The following is a 22,495-nucleotide window of genomic DNA, read 5'->3' as shown; positions in this document are numbered from 1 at the left end:
CTTGTTAATATGATAAAAGTATGCACCAGTGAAACAGAAAGTAAAATTTGTGTGGGTATTAATGTGTCTGACAAATTTACAATTCATGATGGGTTAAAACTAGGAGATGCATTATCTCCATTGCTCTTTAATTTTGCCTTAGAATACGCTGTTAGGAAGGTAAAAGAAACTAAAGAAGGACTAAAATTAAACGGTGTGACTCAGCTGTTAGCATATGTAGACTTACTGGGGGATGATGTAAATACAATTAACAATAATGTTAAAATATTTTTCAAAGCAGCTACCGAGATAGGTTTGGAAGTCAGCAAAGAGAAAACTAAATATATGCTTACAGGCCGAAACCAAGTGTTAGGTAATAATCAAAATCTAATTATTGATAACAACATGTTTGAACCAGTTTCCAAATTCAAGTACTTAGGAGTTATACTAACAAATTAAAATATTAAAGAGGAAATAAAAAGCAGGCTTAATTCAGAAAATGCATGTTACTTTTCTCTTCATAAACTTTTGTCTTCTCATTTAATATCTAAGAAACTAAAAGTTAAAATATACAAAACCGTAATTTTGCCTGTAATATTATACGGATTCGAAACTTGGTCCCTTACATTGAAAGAGGAACATAAATTGAGAGTATTTGAAAATAAGATTCTTAGGAAAATATTTGGGCCTAAAAGGGATGAGGAGAGAGGTGAGTGGAGAAGGTTACATAATTTAGAAGTACATAATTTGTATTCATGACCAGATATTATTAGAATGATTAAATCAAGGAGACTTATGTGGGCAGGCCATGTGGCACGAATAGGAGAGGAAAGAAGAATTTACAGGATTCTTGTTGGGAAACCTGATGATAAGAGACCAGTAGGTAGACCAAGACGAAGCTGTAGGGATAATGTTGAGATGGACCTAAAGGAAATTGGTGAGGATGGAAAAGAGTATATACACTATGTTGCCATTCCTCACCGGACACCCCATACCAGTATGTTAATCCGGTCGCAGCACCACATCAGTATCGTGTAGGGCTACCTTTTGCCGCAATGACGTCCGCAACCCTTCGAGGAAAACTTTCCACCAATTTGCGATACGTGTCGATGGGAATCTTGCCCCATTCCTCCTGCAAAGCGGCAAACAGCTCAGTGGTGTTTTTTGGGTGGCATGGCCTGGCTCTCAAGTGGCACTCCAACTCGTCCCAAAGCTGTTCACTGTGGCTGGCCAATCAAGTTTTTGCACACCCATGTCCTCGAACCACATGTTGATAATGCCTGCCGTATGACATGGAGCATTGTCGTGCTGAAACAGGTATTGTTCCCACAATATCGGTAGCGCAGAATTGTCCAGAACTTTTTGGTACGCATTGGTATTCATGTATCCCCGAACTAAAAAAAGACCAAAACCATACCATGAAAAGCAGGACCACACCATGATACCACCTCCTCCGAATTTCACTGTGGGTGTGATACAGTCCTGTAAACTGCGTTCATTGTGCATATGCCACACCCACACATGTCCATCGGACCACCACATCTGGTAGCGCGATTCATCACTCCATAGGAAGGATTTCCATTGTTCGAGAGTCCAATGGTGGCGTTCCTTGCACCACTGTAACCGACTAGTCACCTTGCAGGCTGTGATATGCGGCTTGTGAACTGCTGCGCGACCATGAAAACAAAGTGCGACGATCTCCCGGCGCACAGTAAGCTCACTTGCAGCACTACTGGAAGCCGATCGAAACTCCTGTGCCACCATCTGTAACAACGCCTTCCAATTTGACTTCATCACACGTTTCAAACATCGACGGTCACGATCTGTTAATATTTTCGGTTTACTGGGTCTGGGTTGGCATGTCATGACCCCCTCTCGCTTCCACTTCACGATAACATCACTCACTGCCGACCAGGGTATCTGAAATTTGTTGGAAATTTCACGGGTTGAATGCCCAAACCTGTGGGCTCCAATGATCATCCCTCGTTCCGCCTCACTCAGTTCATGTCGTCTGTCCATATTGACTGCTGTAGGTGGTATGAGTTTGTTCTCAACTGGCAACGCCTTTTATAGGTTGTATGTGTACATACGATCCCAAGCACTTTTTGAGGGGTGTCCGGTGACGAATGGCAACATAGTGTAGATCTTGCTCAGTATAGGGACAGATGGAAGGCCTGTGTTGTGGCAGCCATGAACCTTCGGGTTTAAGAAGGCTAGAGAGGTAGTTAGTTAAAGTAGAAATGGTTAAGTGGAAGAAAAGGCTTGTGCCTTAACTTTGTCATCCAAAACAAGAAATAAATAAAATATGCAGACTCAGATAGAAGTCAAAAATGTTTTCAAATTGCGCTTGTTAATAATAGTAACAATAGATACATTGCTTTGTAATTCGAATATGTTATACCTTCTTATTTATATAAATGAAATACAGAAATGAAATATCATGTGTAGTTTTGAAGAAATGGCACATTAATTGCTGTCACGTGGGTCCAGAGGGCAATACATGCAGTGTGATACATATATCCCACCTGTCCGTTAAAGGTTAAAACAAGCTTTTGACAGTAAACATTATCATCACTTATATCTTATGCATGTCCTTGATCTTCTCCTTGAACACCTGTTGACCTCCCCGATGGTGCAGTGGTTGCGTTGTCGCCTTGTAATCAAGGGGCCCAAGTTTCAAAGCCGGTGGAGGCACATAGTGGTTCGGATCTCACTTTAAACTGTAGGTCCAGTCCCGATTAGCCTTACTGTGCATAAAGTGAACTTGGAACAACAAATCAATCAATCAATTGAACACCTGTATCCCAAGTATTGAGGATGGGGGTAAAGAATGGTAAAATTTTCCCATTACACCCTCCCATGAAGGTACATAGGAAGTGTGGAAGTAGGACTCCCAAACATTCTCAGTCTCCTCCATTAGGAAGTGATGTGACCAGCACCTCTTTCGCCCCTGCCATAGATGCCCAAGGTACTTATTTATGAGCAGTTATATGTGCCTTAGAACTGCTTATGAAAGAATATTTATTAATGACAGCATTGAAAAGCTGATAAAATATCACATTATAAGCCTGAAAATCTCTCATAAATGAGATACATTTTTATTATTTATAATAATGCATCACAGTTTGTAAAGCCATAAAATATATGCATAATGTGTTTTTAAAAATATATTCATTGCATATTCAATATTTTAATTCTCACATTAAATGTTTGAGTATTTTTCATTTTGCAAATACCAATAAATCTTCCTCTATATTTAAATCATTACATTTGCAAATTGTAATATTATTTCAAGTTTATCTTATTCAATCTGTACCCAACTATTGCTTTTAAAGTAGTAATGATTAACCTTCACTGTTGATTAAAATGAGAAATTAAAACCTTTGTTAAAAACAATTGATTTCAACCTTAGTTTAAATAACCAACCCTACTCTACACCTACTTTTAGTCATTTCTTGGCTGTAATTCAATGCGAAGTGCTGCCACACGACAGTTGAAGATCATGCTAATGTGTTCTAACACCTCCTTTTACACAATTCAAACTTGTGGAAAGATCCTTCCCATGTTACCTCCTGTAGGAAACTTTTGTTTAGAAATAATGTAAATTTAATATGTTTTATCTTTCTTAAGCGTAGAGTTTCCTTTTATTTTATATTTCTTATAACCAAGATATAGGTGTATTAGGTATTTATTCCATTATTGCCTAAGACAGAGACATCTGTTGGTTTGCTGTTGAACTAACGTATGTTTGTCTAGTCCCTCTATTTTGATTTGGACTGCAGAAACTATCTGCAAATGTTTAAGTTCGTTTTTCATGTTTGTGTTGTGAAATGAAAGTTTATATCTTTTATTTTGGCTTCTTGGATGAGTATATATCTGCCTCATGATACTTGGAACTAGACAAGAATATTTCAAAATTGGTATAAATTATTTGTACTAATGCAGTTTCATAATTTTCTGATAGGTACATGAAGCATCACGAACAAAGCAACCATTTGTAGCAATAGATTGGACACTAAAATCCAAAGTTCGATTTATTTCACCCAAGCCTTTTGCGTGGAACCAGAAACTAAAGGTAAGTAAAGATAAATGATGTTTAGTTAAAGCATGGCTAATGTGATTTCATTTCAGGATTTAACATAAGATCTCATAGTAATAGTCTGTCATTTCGGTAATTGTACATGTAGATGCACATATTTTTGGTAAATAGAAAAGCAACATTTCTATAAAAAAACAGAGCCAATTTTGGACTCAAAAGCGGTAAATAAATTTTTGGAGTTATAGTGGTGAAAAATCAGATCAAAAGCAGTATATTAAATGACATTTTGGTTTTTAAATTGTGAATATAATCCTAAATTTGATTTAGAATCTGCACTTATTACACAAAATAAACATATGCCTTTTAATAGCACATTCATGTAGTTACCAGAGTAATTAAGTTTATTCCTGTATAAAGGGATCCATTTTTCCTTCTCAAATATTTACAGCAGAATTAATCAATTTTCTGTGATTTGCATAACACACAATAATTCAAACTTCAGAAAGTGTCGCGTCGGTAAATAAACTCTTTAAGTTTCGCATTTTCCAGTTCATTTCGGATCATTTCGTGACAAAACTGGGTAGGAAAATGGATCTCACACCTCTCAAAAATATCAAAAATCAACATTGCAGCACGTTATTTCACATTTCTTGTTTTCGTCAAAAACAAAATATCCATTCCTCTATGCATATGCAATGCATGAACCAACCACCTGTCACATGACACACATTGAAGTGTCAATCAATTGCATCCCATACACTAGTGAGCACATCTGTGCCAATGTTAGTAATATCTAGGGACACCAATTGATGCTAAATAAAAACTGGGGAGAGTGTAATAAAATGTTAGATTGGCGGTATATACCAGCGGTGAATTCTTTTTTTTTTTTTTTGACACACTCTTTTGCACGGTGAGAGGAAACATCATACTTTTTGTTGTTGCTCTAAAATAAGTTTTGACAGGGTGGCGACAGACCTGGAAAACCTGGAAAACCGGGAAAAGTCAGGGAATTTGAGGTGTCAAAAAAAGTCAGGGAAATGTCAGGGAATATCATCTTCATTGACTTCGAACACACTTTTGACGAAAATCGTTATAACTTGGGCACTATGGGAGCAATCTACTTCAGATAACTTTTGTTTTGCAGCTAGAATATTAGCGCATACAACCGTGTACAATTTAGAACACCGGGCCGAGGAAGGGGGCTTGGGGGCATGGCCCCCAAATTTCAATAGAAAGAACAAAAATCTGAAGTTTGCCCCCTCTTCTCCCGTTATTTTGGGGAGAAGGCACAAACGTTAGTACTCTTTTCAAAGAATGGACATTTCTCAAGAGAGTGAAACATGTTTCATGTTCTTGGGTGCCATACAAGTTGAATAAAAAGCCAAAATGTGATTTTTTTTAACGAAAAATAGGTAATATGCATTTTTGGAGGAAAATTGTTATAACTCGGACACTATGGGAGCAATCTACTTATGATAAGTTTTGTTTTGCAGCTAAAACATCATAGCATGCAACCGTGTACAATTCAGAACGCCGTACCGAGGAAGGGGTTTGGGGGGCACGACCCCCGAATTTCAATGAAAAAAACCATAAAAATCTGGAGGTTGCCCCTCTTCTCCCGCTATTTGGAAAACAGGCGCGAACTTTAGTATTCTTTTCAAAGAATGGACATTTCTCAAGAGAATGAAACATGTTTCATGTTCTTGGGTGTCATACAAGTTGAATAATAAGCCAAAATGTGATTATTATTTTTTTTTACGAAAAATAGGTAATTAGCATTTTTGGAGGAAAATTGTTATAACTCGGGCACTATGGGAGCAATCTACTTCAGATAAATTTTGTTTTTCATCTAAAACATCGTAGCATGCAACCGTGTACATATCAGAACGCCGAACGATGAAAGGGGTCTGGGGGCGCGACCCCCGAATTTCAATGAAAAAAACATAAAAATCTGGAGTTTGCCCCCTCCTTTCCCGCTATTTGGGAAGAAGGCGCGAACTTTAGTATTCTTTTTAAAGAATGGACATTTCTGAAGAGAATGAAACATGTTTCATGTTCTTGGGTGTCATACAAGTTGAATAATAAACCAAAATGTGATTTTTTTTTACGAAAAATAGGTAATTAGCATTTTTGGAGGGAAATTGTTATAACTCGGGCACTAAGGGAGCAATCTACTTCGGATAAGTTTTGTTTTGCAGCTAAAACATCATAGCATGCAACCGTGTACAATTAAGATCACCGAACCGAGGAAGGGGGTTTGGGGGTGTAATGACCCCGAGTTTGCCATTACTTCGTGTTTTTATATTATTATTATTATATTTTATATTATTATTATTAGTATTATACAGCTGATGATTCATATATATATTCATAAATATATTAATGCCTTCAACCAATTTTCTAATATGGCCGCCTTTATAATCAAAATTATACACATATCTACAAGTATGAATAGCGGCAAATTTAAGCAATTTACATAGTTTCAACATTAATCATTTCATTTGCTTTTAAATGTTCTAAGGAGTGTTATAAGTTTCATTTTGATCAGTGAATTGAAGCCGAAGTTAATAATTTCTGAGTTAAATTCCTTATATCTATTTGTTGTTTCATGTTTCTGGCAAACGCCGTTCGTTTCTCTTATATTTTGAAAGCCATTGTTGATTTATTTAAACTCTTGTGGTGTGAGAAGATCACGTGCTTTTCATTGCATTGTTGCCACCACATACCTAAATTCACTGTGCCAGATTACTGTACATGTCTAATATATTACTGTTGGCTTTTATCGAACTTCCTAGTATTAAAAGGTTATTGTGTCTGGTAACACTGTGTAACTGAGGAGGTGTTTTCGCCTTCCAGGAAAACGGTTAGGAGTCGCGCGGAGAGATTTGAAGTAGCCAGAGGTGGTTCGCGTTACGGAAAAGATAGGCTTACGCATCTCGTGCTGTACCGTTCAAAAGTATTTGAATTGTAATTTTTAGTCTGACATGATATACGTGCGTGTCTAAAATAAACGTAAAGTTGAACATATTGCGGTTTTTCTTTATCTCGAAAGTGTATTTCGTACTTGTGGATACCTGCATCAGGAGGACAACCTCGTGGGTTGTCATTGGACTTCACCTGTGGATCCAAGGGGAAGGAACGCAGTATCTCAACCCGATCCCTGGGATTATCCAGCATGCTCTGCTGAGCTTATATAGTAAGTGTACTTGTGAAGTGCACCGCTACGCGGGACGTAGCAGGGGCATGACCACCGAATTTCAATGAAAAAAAAATCTGGAGTTTGCCCCCCCCCCCTTCTCTTGCTATTTTTGGGAGAAGGTTCAAATCTTAGTATTCTTTTCAAAGAATGGACGATTCCAAAGAGATTGAAACTTGTTTCATGTTCCTGGGTGCCATACAAGTTGAATAATGAGCCAAAATGTGAGACTATTCGGAAATGTGTCATGGATATGTTGCGGAGAGGTGGGGGGGGGGGGGAGGTTGGTCATCAATATGAATTTACCCAGGCTTGCTCCAGACCTGTGTCAGAGTTTCAACCCAAACAGAAGAGTTTGAGGGTCCAAAAAGACCTTTCATTTCGTGATCTGCACCATGATACCATATGGTTTCATAAGGCCAGAACGACCTTACTCTGATGATACCATATAATATCATCGGGGGAGTAAATGTTAAGCCTCTAAATATTACGTGGAAAATGCATTGTATTATAATTTTTTTCTTGTCCGTATGGGAGTAGTAAGGAGACAGAACTGTCAACAGATGGAGGGGATGGGAGCGGGTGGCGCCGTCCGATAGTTGTCGGATGTCGTAGTAAGCAAACTGAAGGAACATGGAAACAAATAGGTTCCATTAATACATACGATTGTGGTCGAATATCGCCACCCGACAAAGTATCTCACTACAACATGTGACAGAAATTGCATGCATGGGACTCTTATGATTTTTGTTCGATGTCTTCAGACTGCACATCCAACAAAAATTGTATGCATAAACAAGAAGAGCTTTAGACTGCAAATGTGCCTCTGGAATTTTATTACTCTTCTGGCTCACTTCACCTCATTTAATGTAGCAGTGCTTACAAAGGTTTTCTTTAATCATCCTGATGTATTACTGGTTTCGCACAAGTTAACATACGTTTACAATCACATTGCACTATTCTTAGATATCAAGAAGAATCCAACATAACTGGATATATATTGAATACTATCACGAAAAAGTGAAACATAAATCTGCATTGGTGAACGTTATAAGAATTGGCAAGTGCATGCTTCCAACCTCAAATTTACTGCAACACTAGTATTGTGATGCAATTAACACCATTCTCTGTCCTGTCTGTTTAAACTCGTGATAGATGGTCATTAATCTCTCACTGAGTAAGGTTAATGTCCAATATTATGAAATAAAATACTAATAATAAATACGTAAATATTTTAATATCATATTTACTCGAATCATTCAATCATAAAAGCAAATCACTTTCTTCAAGAATTGACTTTTCTCTGCCAGCCCTGCTAAATTTTCACTTTCCATCTACTGATTTATACGAGGGGTGGCCAGAAAGTAATTTCCGATTGATTTTTCGCAAACGCCAAAACTGTGAAAAATGGTAATTGCTGCGAAGTTATGTTTAGGAATGTGCAGTTATGTCTGGACACATTTTTCACCCTTTATAAATATAGAAATAATGCGAATTTGGCATAAAACGTCAATTGTTGGCGTTTTTGGCGATTTTTTTTAAAGAAATGACCTTTAACAACAAAAAAATCCATGAAATCCAACATTCTTGTCTTTTCTAGGCCATGTTTGTGTACATAAAACATGCAAGTTTTCCAACATTTTACTCAAGAGTAAACTATTGAGTTATACTTACATGGAATAATTCCGACAGGCACATTAAATCATGTATTTCCCACGATTTTTTCAACTTCTATCAAAACCATTTGCATCACAGAGCAAAATGGCAGGGTTCTAACAGGAGATCGAGTGCGTATCTACTGTCACACGGGATCCACATCCTCGTATTTGTCGCACGAGATATATTTTGAATGTCGATGTCGATCCCCTGCGGGGGAGAACCGGGATGTTTTCCACCTATTCAAACTGCTTTGGCACCCACCCAGCATCATATGAAGCTGGTACCTTGCGGAAACTTCGAGGGATAAAGGTAGCCAGGAGCATGGTGCTGGTCACATCACCCCCACCTTTAGCCATGATCAAGAAAGTGTGGGGTCCTAACTCCACACCCTTATACACCTTCATGGAAAAGTTCAGGTGAGCACTTTACTTTTACTTCCTCAAAAATCTGTTCCAACATATCAAACTGTCACGAAAATACATAGACCATGTGATCTACAATTTTAAATAATCGTTTAAAAGCACAATGGATTATTAAGTTTCGGAATATTTGGCCGATAAATGTTCTAAAACAAAAACGCGAATTTTGGGAAACATAATACTGTCAAGTCAAAAAAAGATAATGCCAATTTTTGGTGCCATAATATATCGGTATCTGTCACGTGAGATTGATTGATTTTAATTTTTTGGGTGCATTGCCACTTATGGTCATTCAGTATATATGGGGGAAATTCCATTATCTAAAATTCTTACCTTAAAATTAAAAAAAAGATGTATGGAAAATAACTTTCCCAAAATAACTTTCAAGATAATCAAACTCTCACGAAGAGGCGTAGGCCATGTGACTTACAATTTGAAACAGTAGTTTAAAAACACCATGAAGGAATAATTTCAGATATTTACCAGAAAATGCGCTAAAATGAAAATGTGAATTTTGAGAAAAATAACACCGTATAGTAAAAAATAAGAAATAAGAAAATACACCAATTTGAAAAAAAATAACAAAATATCAAGGTCCCTACCGATTAGGCATAAATAAAACAAGAATATCAGTTGTAATTTAATGCATTAGTAACAGTGAGTCTTAACCTAATTTTCGGCATAATCACCACCGTTATTCTGGCATTTGTAGTAGCATGCCACTACATTTTGTATGCCCATTGTATATGTGTCTTGACAGCAAAGACTGGAACTATCTCTACCGCAGTGTAGCTGTCAAATCCTTACCCTGCCAGAATCCTCTTCAGTTAAACAAAGAGATGAAAGTCGGTACATGCAAGGCCAGGGCTGTACAGGGAGTGGTCCAAGAACTCTCACCTGAAGTGAAGCGAAGGGCACGTGTGTACTCAGCTGTATGGGGTTGTGCACATTCGATTGGCCTTCCGTGAATTGTCTGCACCATCGTCTGACCATATGCGACGTCCTGTCTGACACCTCACGCAATTGCTGGTTGCTCTGTGCCAAATTCTGAGTGTGCATGGTAGGCTAGGCTCGGTGGAAGACTTTATGACAGCTGCAATCTTTAACCTAGAACTGTCCTAAAACGGCTGCATTGCAACTGTACCAGATTACTGCTACATGTCACTTCTTCCTGCCTGTATGGATGTGTGTCTATCTCTGACCACCAGTGATGCGTATAGGCACCATTGGAGCTTTTTTCAGGATGTCCCTCGTATATGAACTTTCAGAAGCTTTTATTATTAGAGTGTTCTTGTTTTAATGTGTGGTTAGCTAAATGAGGTACCTATACAATGCAATTCTATAAATTCTTCGCGTTAAATTTCTAATACCTACATACCCTTTTCGACATCATTAATGGTATAACTGCATGTTGTCAGTTTCACAGTACTTCACTTGGATATACTGTACTGAAGCAGAAATCCCATTGATAATGTAAGGAAATATTACACTTTATTTTGTTCGATTCAATTGTTTCACTTAACATGCAAGAGTTAAGTTGTTTGCTTTACAGAGAAGAGAGCTTTATGCATTGAAAAATGAGTCCGCATTCATGGTTCTTGCCAGCATTGGGTTCCAAACCTCACTGGAAATATCAACATATAGTACCGAGAATGTATAAGGAGACTGATAAATTACAAATTGTATTTCTTAAATCAATTACTCTAATTTCATTTAGTCGTAACTTTAAAAATAATCAAGTATTTTATTTTAAACTTACTGTGTATGACAAAATTCCGAAATCCTTCCCTAGCTTGTGAATTGTAATAATTTTCCAAATTCACTATTTTGCAGTTTGAATTCAAATCATAGAGAATAGAGAAATTGAGTCAATTTCATAGAAGATAATATTGGTACTTAACAAAACCATACGTGGATCTGTATGAGTTTATTATTTCCATTTGCAAAAACATCGATTTAGTTTAGTTTGTAATTGTCAGGGAAAAATGTAAATTTTGTCCTGGAAAACCTGGAAAAGTCAGGGAATTTCATTTCTCCTTGTTTGTAGCCACCCTGTTTGAAATCAGCACTTGCGTGTGCCTTATTAAATTTTCGAAGAAAATATTATTGCAAACTGGGGAGATGGCACAGGATGTTAGAGTGGCATACAAAGTTCTTATCTATTCAAGCCATACAATGAATCTATTCAAAATGGTGAACATGCTTAGTTGCATATAAGGGGGCTTTTAGACCCAAACGACAGGTGACACATGTATCTTGCAAGCAAACTTTTAGAAATAAATGCAACTTTTCGAACAGACAACACGACAAGTTGCATTTGTTGCTCGGGCTGGGTCATTTTCTCAATAAGGTAGTGCATCATTTCACTTTAGTCAGTTTGCGCATGCACAATGAATGTTTTGCTTTAGACTGAAGGGGCTCTTGTCGCTTGAGGATTTCACCAATCAAACTCAGGCCTTTGCAGCCTCCCATACAGTTACGGTGTTAAACGTTGTTGTTGATCGGTTCAATCTCAAGCGACATATGTCACTTGTTGACTCCTCGCCTTTTGTACTTTTAGCCACTTTTCTTTCCATTTTTAACTTTTTTACCTTTTAATGTGACTTCATTGGATAACCCTGAGGAAGGATCCGGAAATGGACGAATGGACCTGAAATGTCTGTTCTGGAAAGAACCTTATAAGCCACACAGACCTAAAAATCTGTATTTCTTCTTCTTCTTCCTCTTGCAGGTCTCTGTAATCGAAGCCCATTCTGTGACTACAAAAAATGATCATTCCATCAGGGATATGATCATCCTAAATTTATTTTTCCTTTTGGCTTAATTTAATAATTTTTAAGGCAAATAGCTATTAGCAGGGTTGGCAAGGTTGTTACTTGTTACGTTTTTGACGTAAATTATGCATAATTTACTAGTAATTTACTTTGTGTAGAAAACCAGTTTTTTACGCAGATGTAAATAACTAATTTTGTTTTGTAAATTAGTAATATAAGAACTACTTTAATTATATTATATTTTAAACTTTAATGTTCTTACGTATTTCAACACAAGATCTTTATTTTCTGAAGATTGTTTATGCAGCCACCTCACACCCTCACTAATAGATTTTTAAAAATAGAACTGTTCTTTCACATACAGAGAAACCTATTGATATATCTGTCTTGCACATAACATAACAATTAACAAGAGTTTATTTGTAATTGATTTTAAAGTTTCAGTAACAGCTTCAAATTCATTTTCCATGCATATTGAACACTTGCATATGCTAATTGTGATGTGAATGTAAATATAGTAGTTTAAAAATCCAATACAAGAGCACATACAAATTCGGAAGGAAAGTTTTTATAGGCTTTTTTTGTTTTCTGCCACTGCCAACTGTCATACATAACAATAACCATCGCAAAAAAATATTTTTTCTTTTAATTTTTATGTTTTATTCTAGTTTTTACGTATTACTTTTTTTTTACATATTTTACGTGTTTTTTACACGTAATTGCACATCTGGCATCCTCAGAACATGTTCATTCCACTTTAACTGATATTTTTGAATTTTTTTCACCATTACTTCTCCTTTAATTTAATAATTGGCAACAGTGGTTATGTGAACATTTAAGTAATTGCTCTTGTGAAATTGTGACAGAGCTAAATCATGCCAAAATATTGCTTCCTGTAATTTTAACGATCCACATTTTGAAGATAGTACAGTTGGCTCTTCAAAGAAAAAGGGTCATTTGTTAGTGGGGGCCATAAAATGGCACAAAAGGCATTGACTTTGGGCAAATCATATTCAGCATTCACTTAGGGAGGTTTGGTTCGCCCTGATGTATACATTGTGGCTATTGACCTTGCCACAGAAGAATAGAATGTCACTTCACTGCTGAAAACTAGGTGGGTAGGAATGGATTTTTTCTTTTTATCACCTGTCGTGTCAGCTTGTATCTTTATGTGAAACACTTCTGATACTGCTTGTCATTGGGCTAGAACTAATTGCAGCTTGTACAATATGGAAGTTAACCACTTCCATAGGACGTGCTAAACATTTGTCTGAAACATTTGCAACTCATAACTGACATGATAACAGGATTTCAGAGATCTCGGAGCGAAAGGTTCCAAAATTCAAGTGACACTCATCCGATTCATGTAGCCTACCAGTGTCTTCCTTTCGCACAGGCATTCATTCTATTCAAATATTTTGTTACAAATCCTTTACCATCCCTGGGCAAGGACCAAGTTGGGGATAAAAATTGTGTACAAAATTTGAGGTGTATCATGAACAGCGAGCGAATTTTAGGTAAAAATTATGATTTTTATTGTTATTATTATTTTTTGTTTGGAAGTTGGCCATACTCGGTAGGAATGCCAAAGGAATGCCAACCATATAGCTGCAATGTAATCTGCAAAGTCTTATTTCACATGCAAATGCATAATTTTCCTATAGCACATGAAACACACATTTCTAGAGAAATAACATAAATTACATATTTTAGACAGTCCAGGCAAAGTAAAGTTTCTAGATTCTTTATGTAAATGCATATTTTGGAGTTAATGCATAAAATAGACAAAATATGCAGTAAATTAGTAAATAACTATCGTATTTGGAACTCAACAACACACCAATCACTACTGCCCTGTACCGGAGTGCTACTGAAGTGTTCAAGCTTTGTCCGGTTAGTGGAATGTAAGATGCCAAAAATGAAAAGAAGTTCAAGTTCACGTCTTCAGGAATGCATCAGAGAGTTTCCGAGTGTGACATGGGGGTGATGGGAAGGTGGTGTTTTTGTCAACCATGGATCAAGGCAATTCATGCAGAGCAACATTCTCAAGTCACCCAACATTTGTCAGGAACTAACATTGCGATGCCTCTTTACATGTGCATTCACGACAAGTGCTAATAGGAGCCCCAATATGTTCAAATAAAGGACATTCTAAGTTTTTACAATATTATTTAGATTGAAATAGAACATTTGTTGCAGTGAACATTGCACCAAATAAAATAAACAATCTGCTTGTGAAACATTTCCTGTTACAATACATACAATTTGCACCATCTCGATGAATCCACTTTATGTAAACACTACTTTCCACAGTGTTACAAAGAAACTGTGCAAAATATTGGATCTGTGCATGAACATGAAAAAGTGTGGGTCAGTTTGTCATTTTGAATGAAAAAAATTGACTTTGTCAAATATGTCCGCTGATTTTAGAACATAAAAGAAAGAGATTTTTTGTTTTTTAACACTTACAAATCTGCTCCCTGGTCAAGACTTTGACGTGTATTCTCCCTTATGGACAAAATATGTAATTGTTATTGTTATCTTTAGGGTACAGTATCTGATAGCTGTACTTATTTATATAAGCTTTGGCCTAATTGTGATGCCGGAGAATGTTACATACTTAAATTATATACATTGTACTTTTCGGTTCCCATGGTAATTGTGGTAGGTTTCTATTATTAATGGAAATATGAGGGCAGTCTGAAAAGTTCTCGGCATCAACCATTGGTGACAATGCTATGAGCAAGATGTTTTCCTAAGTTGGTACATCTGTCAAAAGCATACATGTAAATTTGTAAGTCATTCTATCAAATACTTTCTTTAATGCAGCTGTCTGAAGTAGATGTGTTGTGTGTATTCCTTAAAATAGATAACATTGAATGTCAGGCGGTGATGATAATACCGGGTGTTCCGTTCAAATCTCCCTAATTTCAATTAATTACTGTGAACGAAGTACAATGAATTGTGAAATAACTGCAACACCAAATGAAAGGCCAGATCTTCAAGTTTTGTTTTCATGACTTGAAGTTGTCCGTTTGCTCACTTCGCAGTGCCACGGTCGCATAAATAGAAATGGCGACTGTTCAACAACGCGCGCAGGCAGTGGTGTAGTATGCTGAGACAAAATCTGTGATTGCAACGCAACGAAATTTCAGACGAGTGTACGGAGGAGTTGCACCTGATGCTAAATCAATTAGGCTGTGGTTTAGTAAGTTTCTAACAACCGGTAGTGTCCTAAAACAATCTGGTGGAGCTCGCCATCGTGTGCCAGAGGAAAAGGTGGAAGACATTCGAGCGGGTTTTTAGAGAAGCCCAAGTAAATTCATCCGCCAGGCATCTAGGCAATTCAATGTGCCTCCAACAACAATGCATGGAGTTCTGCACAAGCGGCTTCGGTTGTATCCGTATAAAGTGCAGATTGTGCAACAATTGAAGCCAGATGATAAGCCGCGTCGGAAAGAATTTGGTATGGAAACCCCGCTCGAAAAATTAATTTACACTTTCACTTACATTTGGCAACACTGCATGAACAACACTGCACCCCGTTTGTTGTTTCTATGTTTAAAAATATCTACTTGGACAGGGCTAACATTTGGTGTATGAATTATGTATGTACAGGTTTCGGTTACAAAGTAACGCCACTCTTAATTCTCAGTTGCACCGTTCGTGGGACACCCTGTATAAAGTAATGAATATGGATTAATGCTATGAAAATGTGGTATTACCTATGTCAAGTTTCGTGTTTCCGGGTTGCACAATTGGATAGTAGGTAATACTTGAACCACTTTTACCACGTCAATCATGAAAATATGATGTATTTTAATGTGAAAGGTAGCCCCTGTGCATGTGCACATATGCCATGAAGGTATATGGGGTGATGTGGAGGTATAGAGCTCCACATATTCTTGATCTCGGCCATAGGTGGAATTGATGTGAGAAGGGAGGTTGAATTCAAGAATTGCTCTGATAAGTATAGTGTGTTGTAGAAATCATCGTGCAATTAGTGCATTTCATGCACTTGTTTGCACTTTTGGATGTTTTTTATCTTATCTTTAGTGTCTACTGTTTTGGCCAAATTTTTGTGACAGTAAATCACATTTTTGAGAATGAAGCTGTTAGCTATCAAACTTATGAAAGACATTACACATCTTTTAGATGAAGTGATAATACTCTCCTCACAAAAAGTTCGGATTATTGTTATGTTAGACAATAGGTGTTAGACACGGCCTTGGAATGCAATAACACATGGTGTCTGTCTGGTGGACGTTCTCGTCTTTTCGCTAACCTATGTCACCATGCAAATCACCTATTGCCTAACATAATTATATTCCAAACTTGTTGTGCCTAATATAACAATATTCCAATCTTTTTTGTGAGGAATGTATATACTTATATTTTAAGATTACATATGAAATAAAATACTCACAGCTCAGCACAGCACAGTTAATTTTAAATAATTTTACTCCCAGAGAATTTGAGATTTCTTATTGAACTGTATCCAAGATGCCAGATTCAATCTAAGCCAAGTTACAACTTTTTATATATCAGTTACAAAGAAAATTTTTAAATAAAGTATGCTTATGTAATGTACTGGTTTGGTAACGTTTCACATTATGTGCTCCTTTGTCAGACTTATAATACAAAAATTATAAATAATAATTTGCATATGATATGAAGCACTACTAAATTCATATCATTTTGCTTGAAGAAATAATAGGTTAATGGCTATTTTCAAACCATAGAAGACATTCTCATCTCTGCAAAAGAATATATTTATGTATCTTTGTGCATGTATTGTAAAATTTTAGTTTGCCACATTAACTATGAAAAGCAATAATTCCCCAAGATGTTAGTTTTATATTGTTGTAAAAGTAACAATCATTGATTCTTGTTTCATTGTAGACTTCAGAAGAAGCATCAGGAATCACTGGATTTGTGCGTTGCCTGGAAATGGGTTTAAGTGATACGCAGTCACTTGATACAAGCCCCAATGCACGCTTCCATCAGTGTTGCTTAGTGTGGCAGCATCCCGTTCTTCCTTGGCTTAACCTCTTTCCCAGGTCAAGTGCTAGAGTTAGCAGTACAGTTGCTACAATATCAGCAGATAGTACAGTACAGGAATGTCTTCATAAAGACTGGTGAGTTTGACTAATGCTTATCATTATTTAATGTAGATTGCCTTTGCGTTAGTGATATGATGAAGCAGAAAATGACCGATTCCGGTGTACTCAGCGATAATTTTTTTGAAATGATACCAATACAAATATTTAAGTGGTCGATGGCCCAAGAAAATTTTTTATTCTGTGATAATATTTGCTTCAGCCAACAAATCAGCTTTTGTGCTGATGTAATCCTTATGTTCATATCCACATTTGTCATAATCTTTTATCTTTGTAATGCACAATTATTTTTAATGTTGTTTTATGTGCTATGCACACTACTGCAAAATGATTTTGCTCAGCACTAAACGTATGAACTTTACCATAAGCTGGATATATGACTTGTGAATCCAATTGCCCTTATTACATAACCACATAACATACTTTCATATTGTATGATTTCTGTTTGAAATACTTCTTCTATCAGAATTGCCTTTCTTTTAATTTGTTGCTTTCATTGGTTGGTTTGCCTTCAATTTGCAATTGCTTTATCAGTTCCAACTGAATCTTGGTTACCTTGAAGTAAATCTACATTTCGTCCTATTATCTCCAGATATGAATCCAATGCCCTGAGAATAAAAATCAACTGCTAGTAGATGCTGAGCTAATTCAGCTGTCTTATTAAATGTTTGATCCAAGTCTGATAACAATCTACAGGGTCCGTTCTGAAAGTATCCGAACTGTACGCAGCGCGGCGCGAGAATCGGTCGAGGGTTCAGGTAAGCTGCACCAGGTGGCAGTGGGGACCTTAACTTTCAAAACAAGGCCTCGCTCAGTTGCCTGAGAGCAGTGGTTGAGGTGCAATCGCTCGTGTTGTGTACACGGAAAAAACGTTGAGTCGAGAATTTGCGGTTGGTGGATTTGGTGAAAATGGAGCACACTTTGGAACAGCTTTACGCTGTGAAATTTTGTGTTAAATTGAAATAAAACTTTGCGGAGACTTTAACCATGCTATGGGAGGCTTACGGCGAGGAAGTAATGTCCCGCACACAAGTTTACGCATGCTACATGGCGTTCAAGGAAGGACGGGAGGTGGTCGAGGACGAATAACGTTCAGGGAGGCCGTCCACGTCAAAAACTGAGGAAAATGTGGCCCGTGTGAAAGCTCTGTTAGACAAAGACAGTCGTTTAAGTCTCCAGATGATTGCAGAGGCGAAAACGCAAGTATTTGAAATTGTTACCCAAAACTTGAACATGCGCAAAATCTGTGCAAAAATGGTTCTGAAGATTTTGACAGACGATCAAATGCAGTTTCGTGTGCAAATTGCCCGCGAAATTGTGGAATGTGTTGACGGTGACGAAACGTTTCTCGACAGAGTGATAACCGCGGATGAAACCTGGCTGTTCGAGTATGACCCTGAAAGCAAGAGACAAAGTTAAGAATGGCACACCCCCGTGTCCCCTCGTCAAAAGAAGGCCCGGATGTCAAAATCAAAGGTGAAGACAATGCTCCTTGTCTTTTTCCATGCGAAGGGGGTTGGTCGTGCACAAAGAGTTTGTACCTACTGGGACCACCGTGAATGCAGCTTACTACAAAACAGTGATTCAGCATCTTCAACTGAGGGTCCAGCGCTTCCAGTCTGACATCGCCGACAGGTGGGTGTTTCACCACGACAATGTGCCGGCTCACACAGCGCTGTTGGTAGGTGAGTTTTTGGCCAACGTATGCATGGCAACACTGCCTCATCCCCCTTACAGCCTGGACTTGGCACCAGCTGACTTCTTTTTGTTTCCCAAGGTCAAAAGGGTGCTCAAGGGGAAGCGTTTTGCGTCAGTTGAAGAGGTTCAACCACAACACGACCAGCCACGACCACAACATTAAAGAGGGTGTCAGTCAAGGACTTCCAGGACTGCTGTGAACAGTGGAAAAGTCGCTATACTAGCTGTATTGAGGCTGAAGGTGCCTACATTGAAGAATATTGACAGCAGTTGTAATTGTCATCAATAAATTGTTTGCAAATAAATAAGTTTGGATACTTTCAGAACGGACCCTGTATTTCATATTATGGCAGATTCAGTTCCCGAAACAAACACATGTCTACACAAACTTTACAAATTGCCATGCACAGGTTACTTCTGCATTTGAAAATCAGACAAAGACTGTGTTGTGTAGGTAAAGTTTTGCATTTCCATGCCCACAACAAAAACAGCATTGCAGAAATATGAACATTACCTTCACAATTCTTTAATTGCATTTACCACTTGCAACCATGAAAGACTGTTTGCTTTTGTTGTAAGTTGTAATTAAAATAATTTGTGTACTTCATTCTTCTTTGTTGAAAAAAATCAATATTATTAACCTCACCCAGAGACAATTAATTCATCCAACTTCTTTGGAGCAATGAAACTATGAAGTTGGATATATGTATCGACCATTAGCTAGTAAAACATGCCTTTCTTCTCTGACATCCTTTGCTTCCTAATAATGGATAAATCTCCAAATATTGTTCCATGTCTTCCACTGAAGATTTTTAACTACCAAAACTTTTATCACCTGTGATATTTACGTTTAGTACCTTCCATCTTCCTCCTCATTCCTTGCTGCATAACTAAATGCACGGCCATGAAAATAGGCAGCTGGGCAAAATTGCGCTGGTGTCACATATGGGAAAAGCAAAGCGAGAGTGGGACAGAAGTCGCTGGTTCCCATGCACTCTGTGGCAACGTCAACCGGGCTGCATTGCCTAGTTCGAGAATCAGACTGACGCCTCTCTGGAGCATACAGTTGCTATTCCTGACCTTTCAAGCAAATACTCTCTGGATTAAAAGGATCAACTCTACAATGAGATCTTTCATTTTCTTAAGCCAACGAACACATGTGGTTGTGCTCCAATGTGGCAACAGTGCAAACTTCTGCCACCCACCTAATTTCATGGCCGTGCGTTTAGTAGCAGATTAACATGAGTATAATTCAACACTAATCTTTGTTTACAAATATTTAATGAATATTAATTTGCAATATAACTTGCAGAGTAGGCTGAACAAGAATTAGTTTAACTGTACACATATCTAGCAATAATTATTCATCAGTCAATTGCATGTTACCATCCATTGCCATGATGTTCTAAACAAGGCTTGCTTCCAAACATTTATAATTTTGCTAATACATTACAACCTTTAAAGCATTCATTTGCCACTTCCTGTGGGACTGTGACATAGAGAGTTGCATGGGTGGATATGACTCACTGGAAGAAGGAAAGTCCACTTATCCGACCTGCCTCCTGTCAGGATCCAAGCTCTCGATGCGCAGCTCATTGTGGATGGATGCGGGCTGATGCCATCCCTCTTTGGTTCTTTGCTGGACAGAACCCATGTGCTTCCAACTGCGGTCGTGGGCTAGCAAGTCACGCCCATGCAGGAGCCAGTATTCACAGTTAATCTAGTGGAACTTTGAGCATGGGCTCCCTGGGGTAGACAGTACAATGGTACGGTAATCACTTCTTAATAACTGAGTAGGCGATTGAAAATCTCAATATGAAGCCTACATAATTAGATTCAGCGTTAAAAACCATGTGCTTGACATGAATTTTTCAAGCCTCTTTCCAGTGTAAAAGAAGCGCAAGTAGTACTGTGTTAAACGCACAGAGGCTACAAAGTAGAGACTTACTAAAACCACGCATTTCCAAAGTTGGCAAGATGGCTGACTAGTTAAGTTGTTGTCTTATAGTGTCTTAAGGGTCTTAAGTTTGAATCCTGCTTGGAGTTGTTACGTTTCAAAACTTTTTTTTCTATGTCTCATTGCATTTCTATATTTAATTCAAATGTATTGGTAAAATCAATAAAGAAACATCACCGATTTACTATTTTTATCAATTCAATTAAAACTTTTTAAAACTATCCTTCTGGTAAACGATTAAAATAATTGTTGGGTTAGAAGACATTGTTAGTTTTATCCCAGTTACATACAAATCGAGAACATTTTTGCTATGATGAAGACATTATGAATTTAAGAAGAAAAAAATATGTGTAAGGGTAGATCTGTATACAAGGTATGTTGTATACAGTTACAACTTAGGTTTTACATGTTGCACACACAAGAAATGCCAGTTATCAAACTTTTTTTTTTTTTTCAAAAATATGCAGAGTATTTTAAATTGTCTAAACAACATGTAGGTTCAAGAGCACCCTCAAGGGACACTTTTTCTCCCTCCCCACCTTCCCTGAGATATCTGGAAAAAGTTCATGTAATTATAAAGGTGAAATTGTAGCAATATTATATGAGGGTCACTATTGTTTCCTCCTTCCCTTATTTAATTATTTTTTTACCGGGGTGTAAGTAAGAAAAGGTACTAGCGAGAGGTTTAGTAACAAGGCTCAGACCATTCTATTTTCGGAAAGATGCCTCCGTCCTCCAGGTACATACCTGCGCTATCTTCCTCGATGTACACACACCAAAACCAAATCCAATACTCATCCTGAAATTCCCTTCCGATCTTCTCAGATCGGTTCGGTTGCTTCGCTATACAAATTCCAATACCTGTCGATTCATATCCGTCTGTCAGGCTGGTACCTTTCCACGGACGAGGCAAGTAATGGAATTTGTAAGGTCTGCATTCCAAACCGACGAGAACATCCTGTCTCCGTAATGTTTCGTTTCAAGTACACCTTCTAATATTTTACCTACAAGTCAACATACCTCCCTGTCAAGAAGCGTCATCTCCGATGGTCGCGTGTCTGAGTGTATCATTTATTGGTTCATACATGTTAGAAATTCCTTTGAAACGATATAGTAGTACATCAAGAAACTATCAAACCTGGTAAGCAGAAAAAAATTACCAGTACCCATCCATAATACATATTAGTATGCATAAATAATGCATAAACAACTAAATACCCATTAAGAACCAAAAAGCAGTAAGTTGATTAACTAAACATATGAACATGAAATTAGTATAGTTCATTATAATACATAACCATAACCATTACCAGCACAATAGTTTCTTTTTTTTTGTTTGTTTTACGATGTTTTTGTCCCTTAAATTGATTATTTTAATATTACGTTATCACTGGTGTTCTTGGCATCGACAATGAAAACTTAAATCATGATGCACCATACACTATAATACTCAAATAGTCAAATCCTTGAACCAAAGTTTATAATCATTCACAAATCTGAATGAAATAATATTCACTTTTGATAAGGCATAGTTTACACTGCATGCCATAATTACACTATGTAATCACTTAGAGAATATTCACTGTGTAAACACATTGTGTTCAAACCTTAAGGGTTCAATACGACATTATTTTGTATTATTGTGTTTATTTTC

The 22,495-nt window shown here is 37.3% G+C and overlaps 1 protein-coding gene across 1 annotated transcript in view; it reads left to right on the top strand.

The window, feature by feature from the left end:
* Positions 1 to 22,495, top strand: part of hd (humpty dumpty) — an 82,362-nt gene that overhangs the window by 22,145 nt on the left and 37,722 nt on the right. Inside the window, exons 4-5 of the mRNA XM_083141454.1 lie at positions 3,944 to 4,054; positions 16,969 to 17,204. Of these exons, the coding sequence (XP_082997580.1) occupies positions 3,944 to 4,054; positions 16,969 to 17,204 (347 nt within the window). The remainder of the gene's footprint in view (positions 1 to 3,943; positions 4,055 to 16,968; positions 17,205 to 22,495) is intronic.

Source organism: Lepisma saccharinum, chromosome 20 (genome assembly GCF_977018435.1).
Source record: "Lepisma saccharinum chromosome 20, izLepSacc3.1, whole genome shotgun sequence".
Taxonomy (NCBI): Eukaryota; Metazoa; Arthropoda; class Insecta; order Zygentoma; family Lepismatidae; genus Lepisma; species Lepisma saccharinum.
This window is presented reverse-complemented; position numbering and strand designations above follow the sequence as displayed.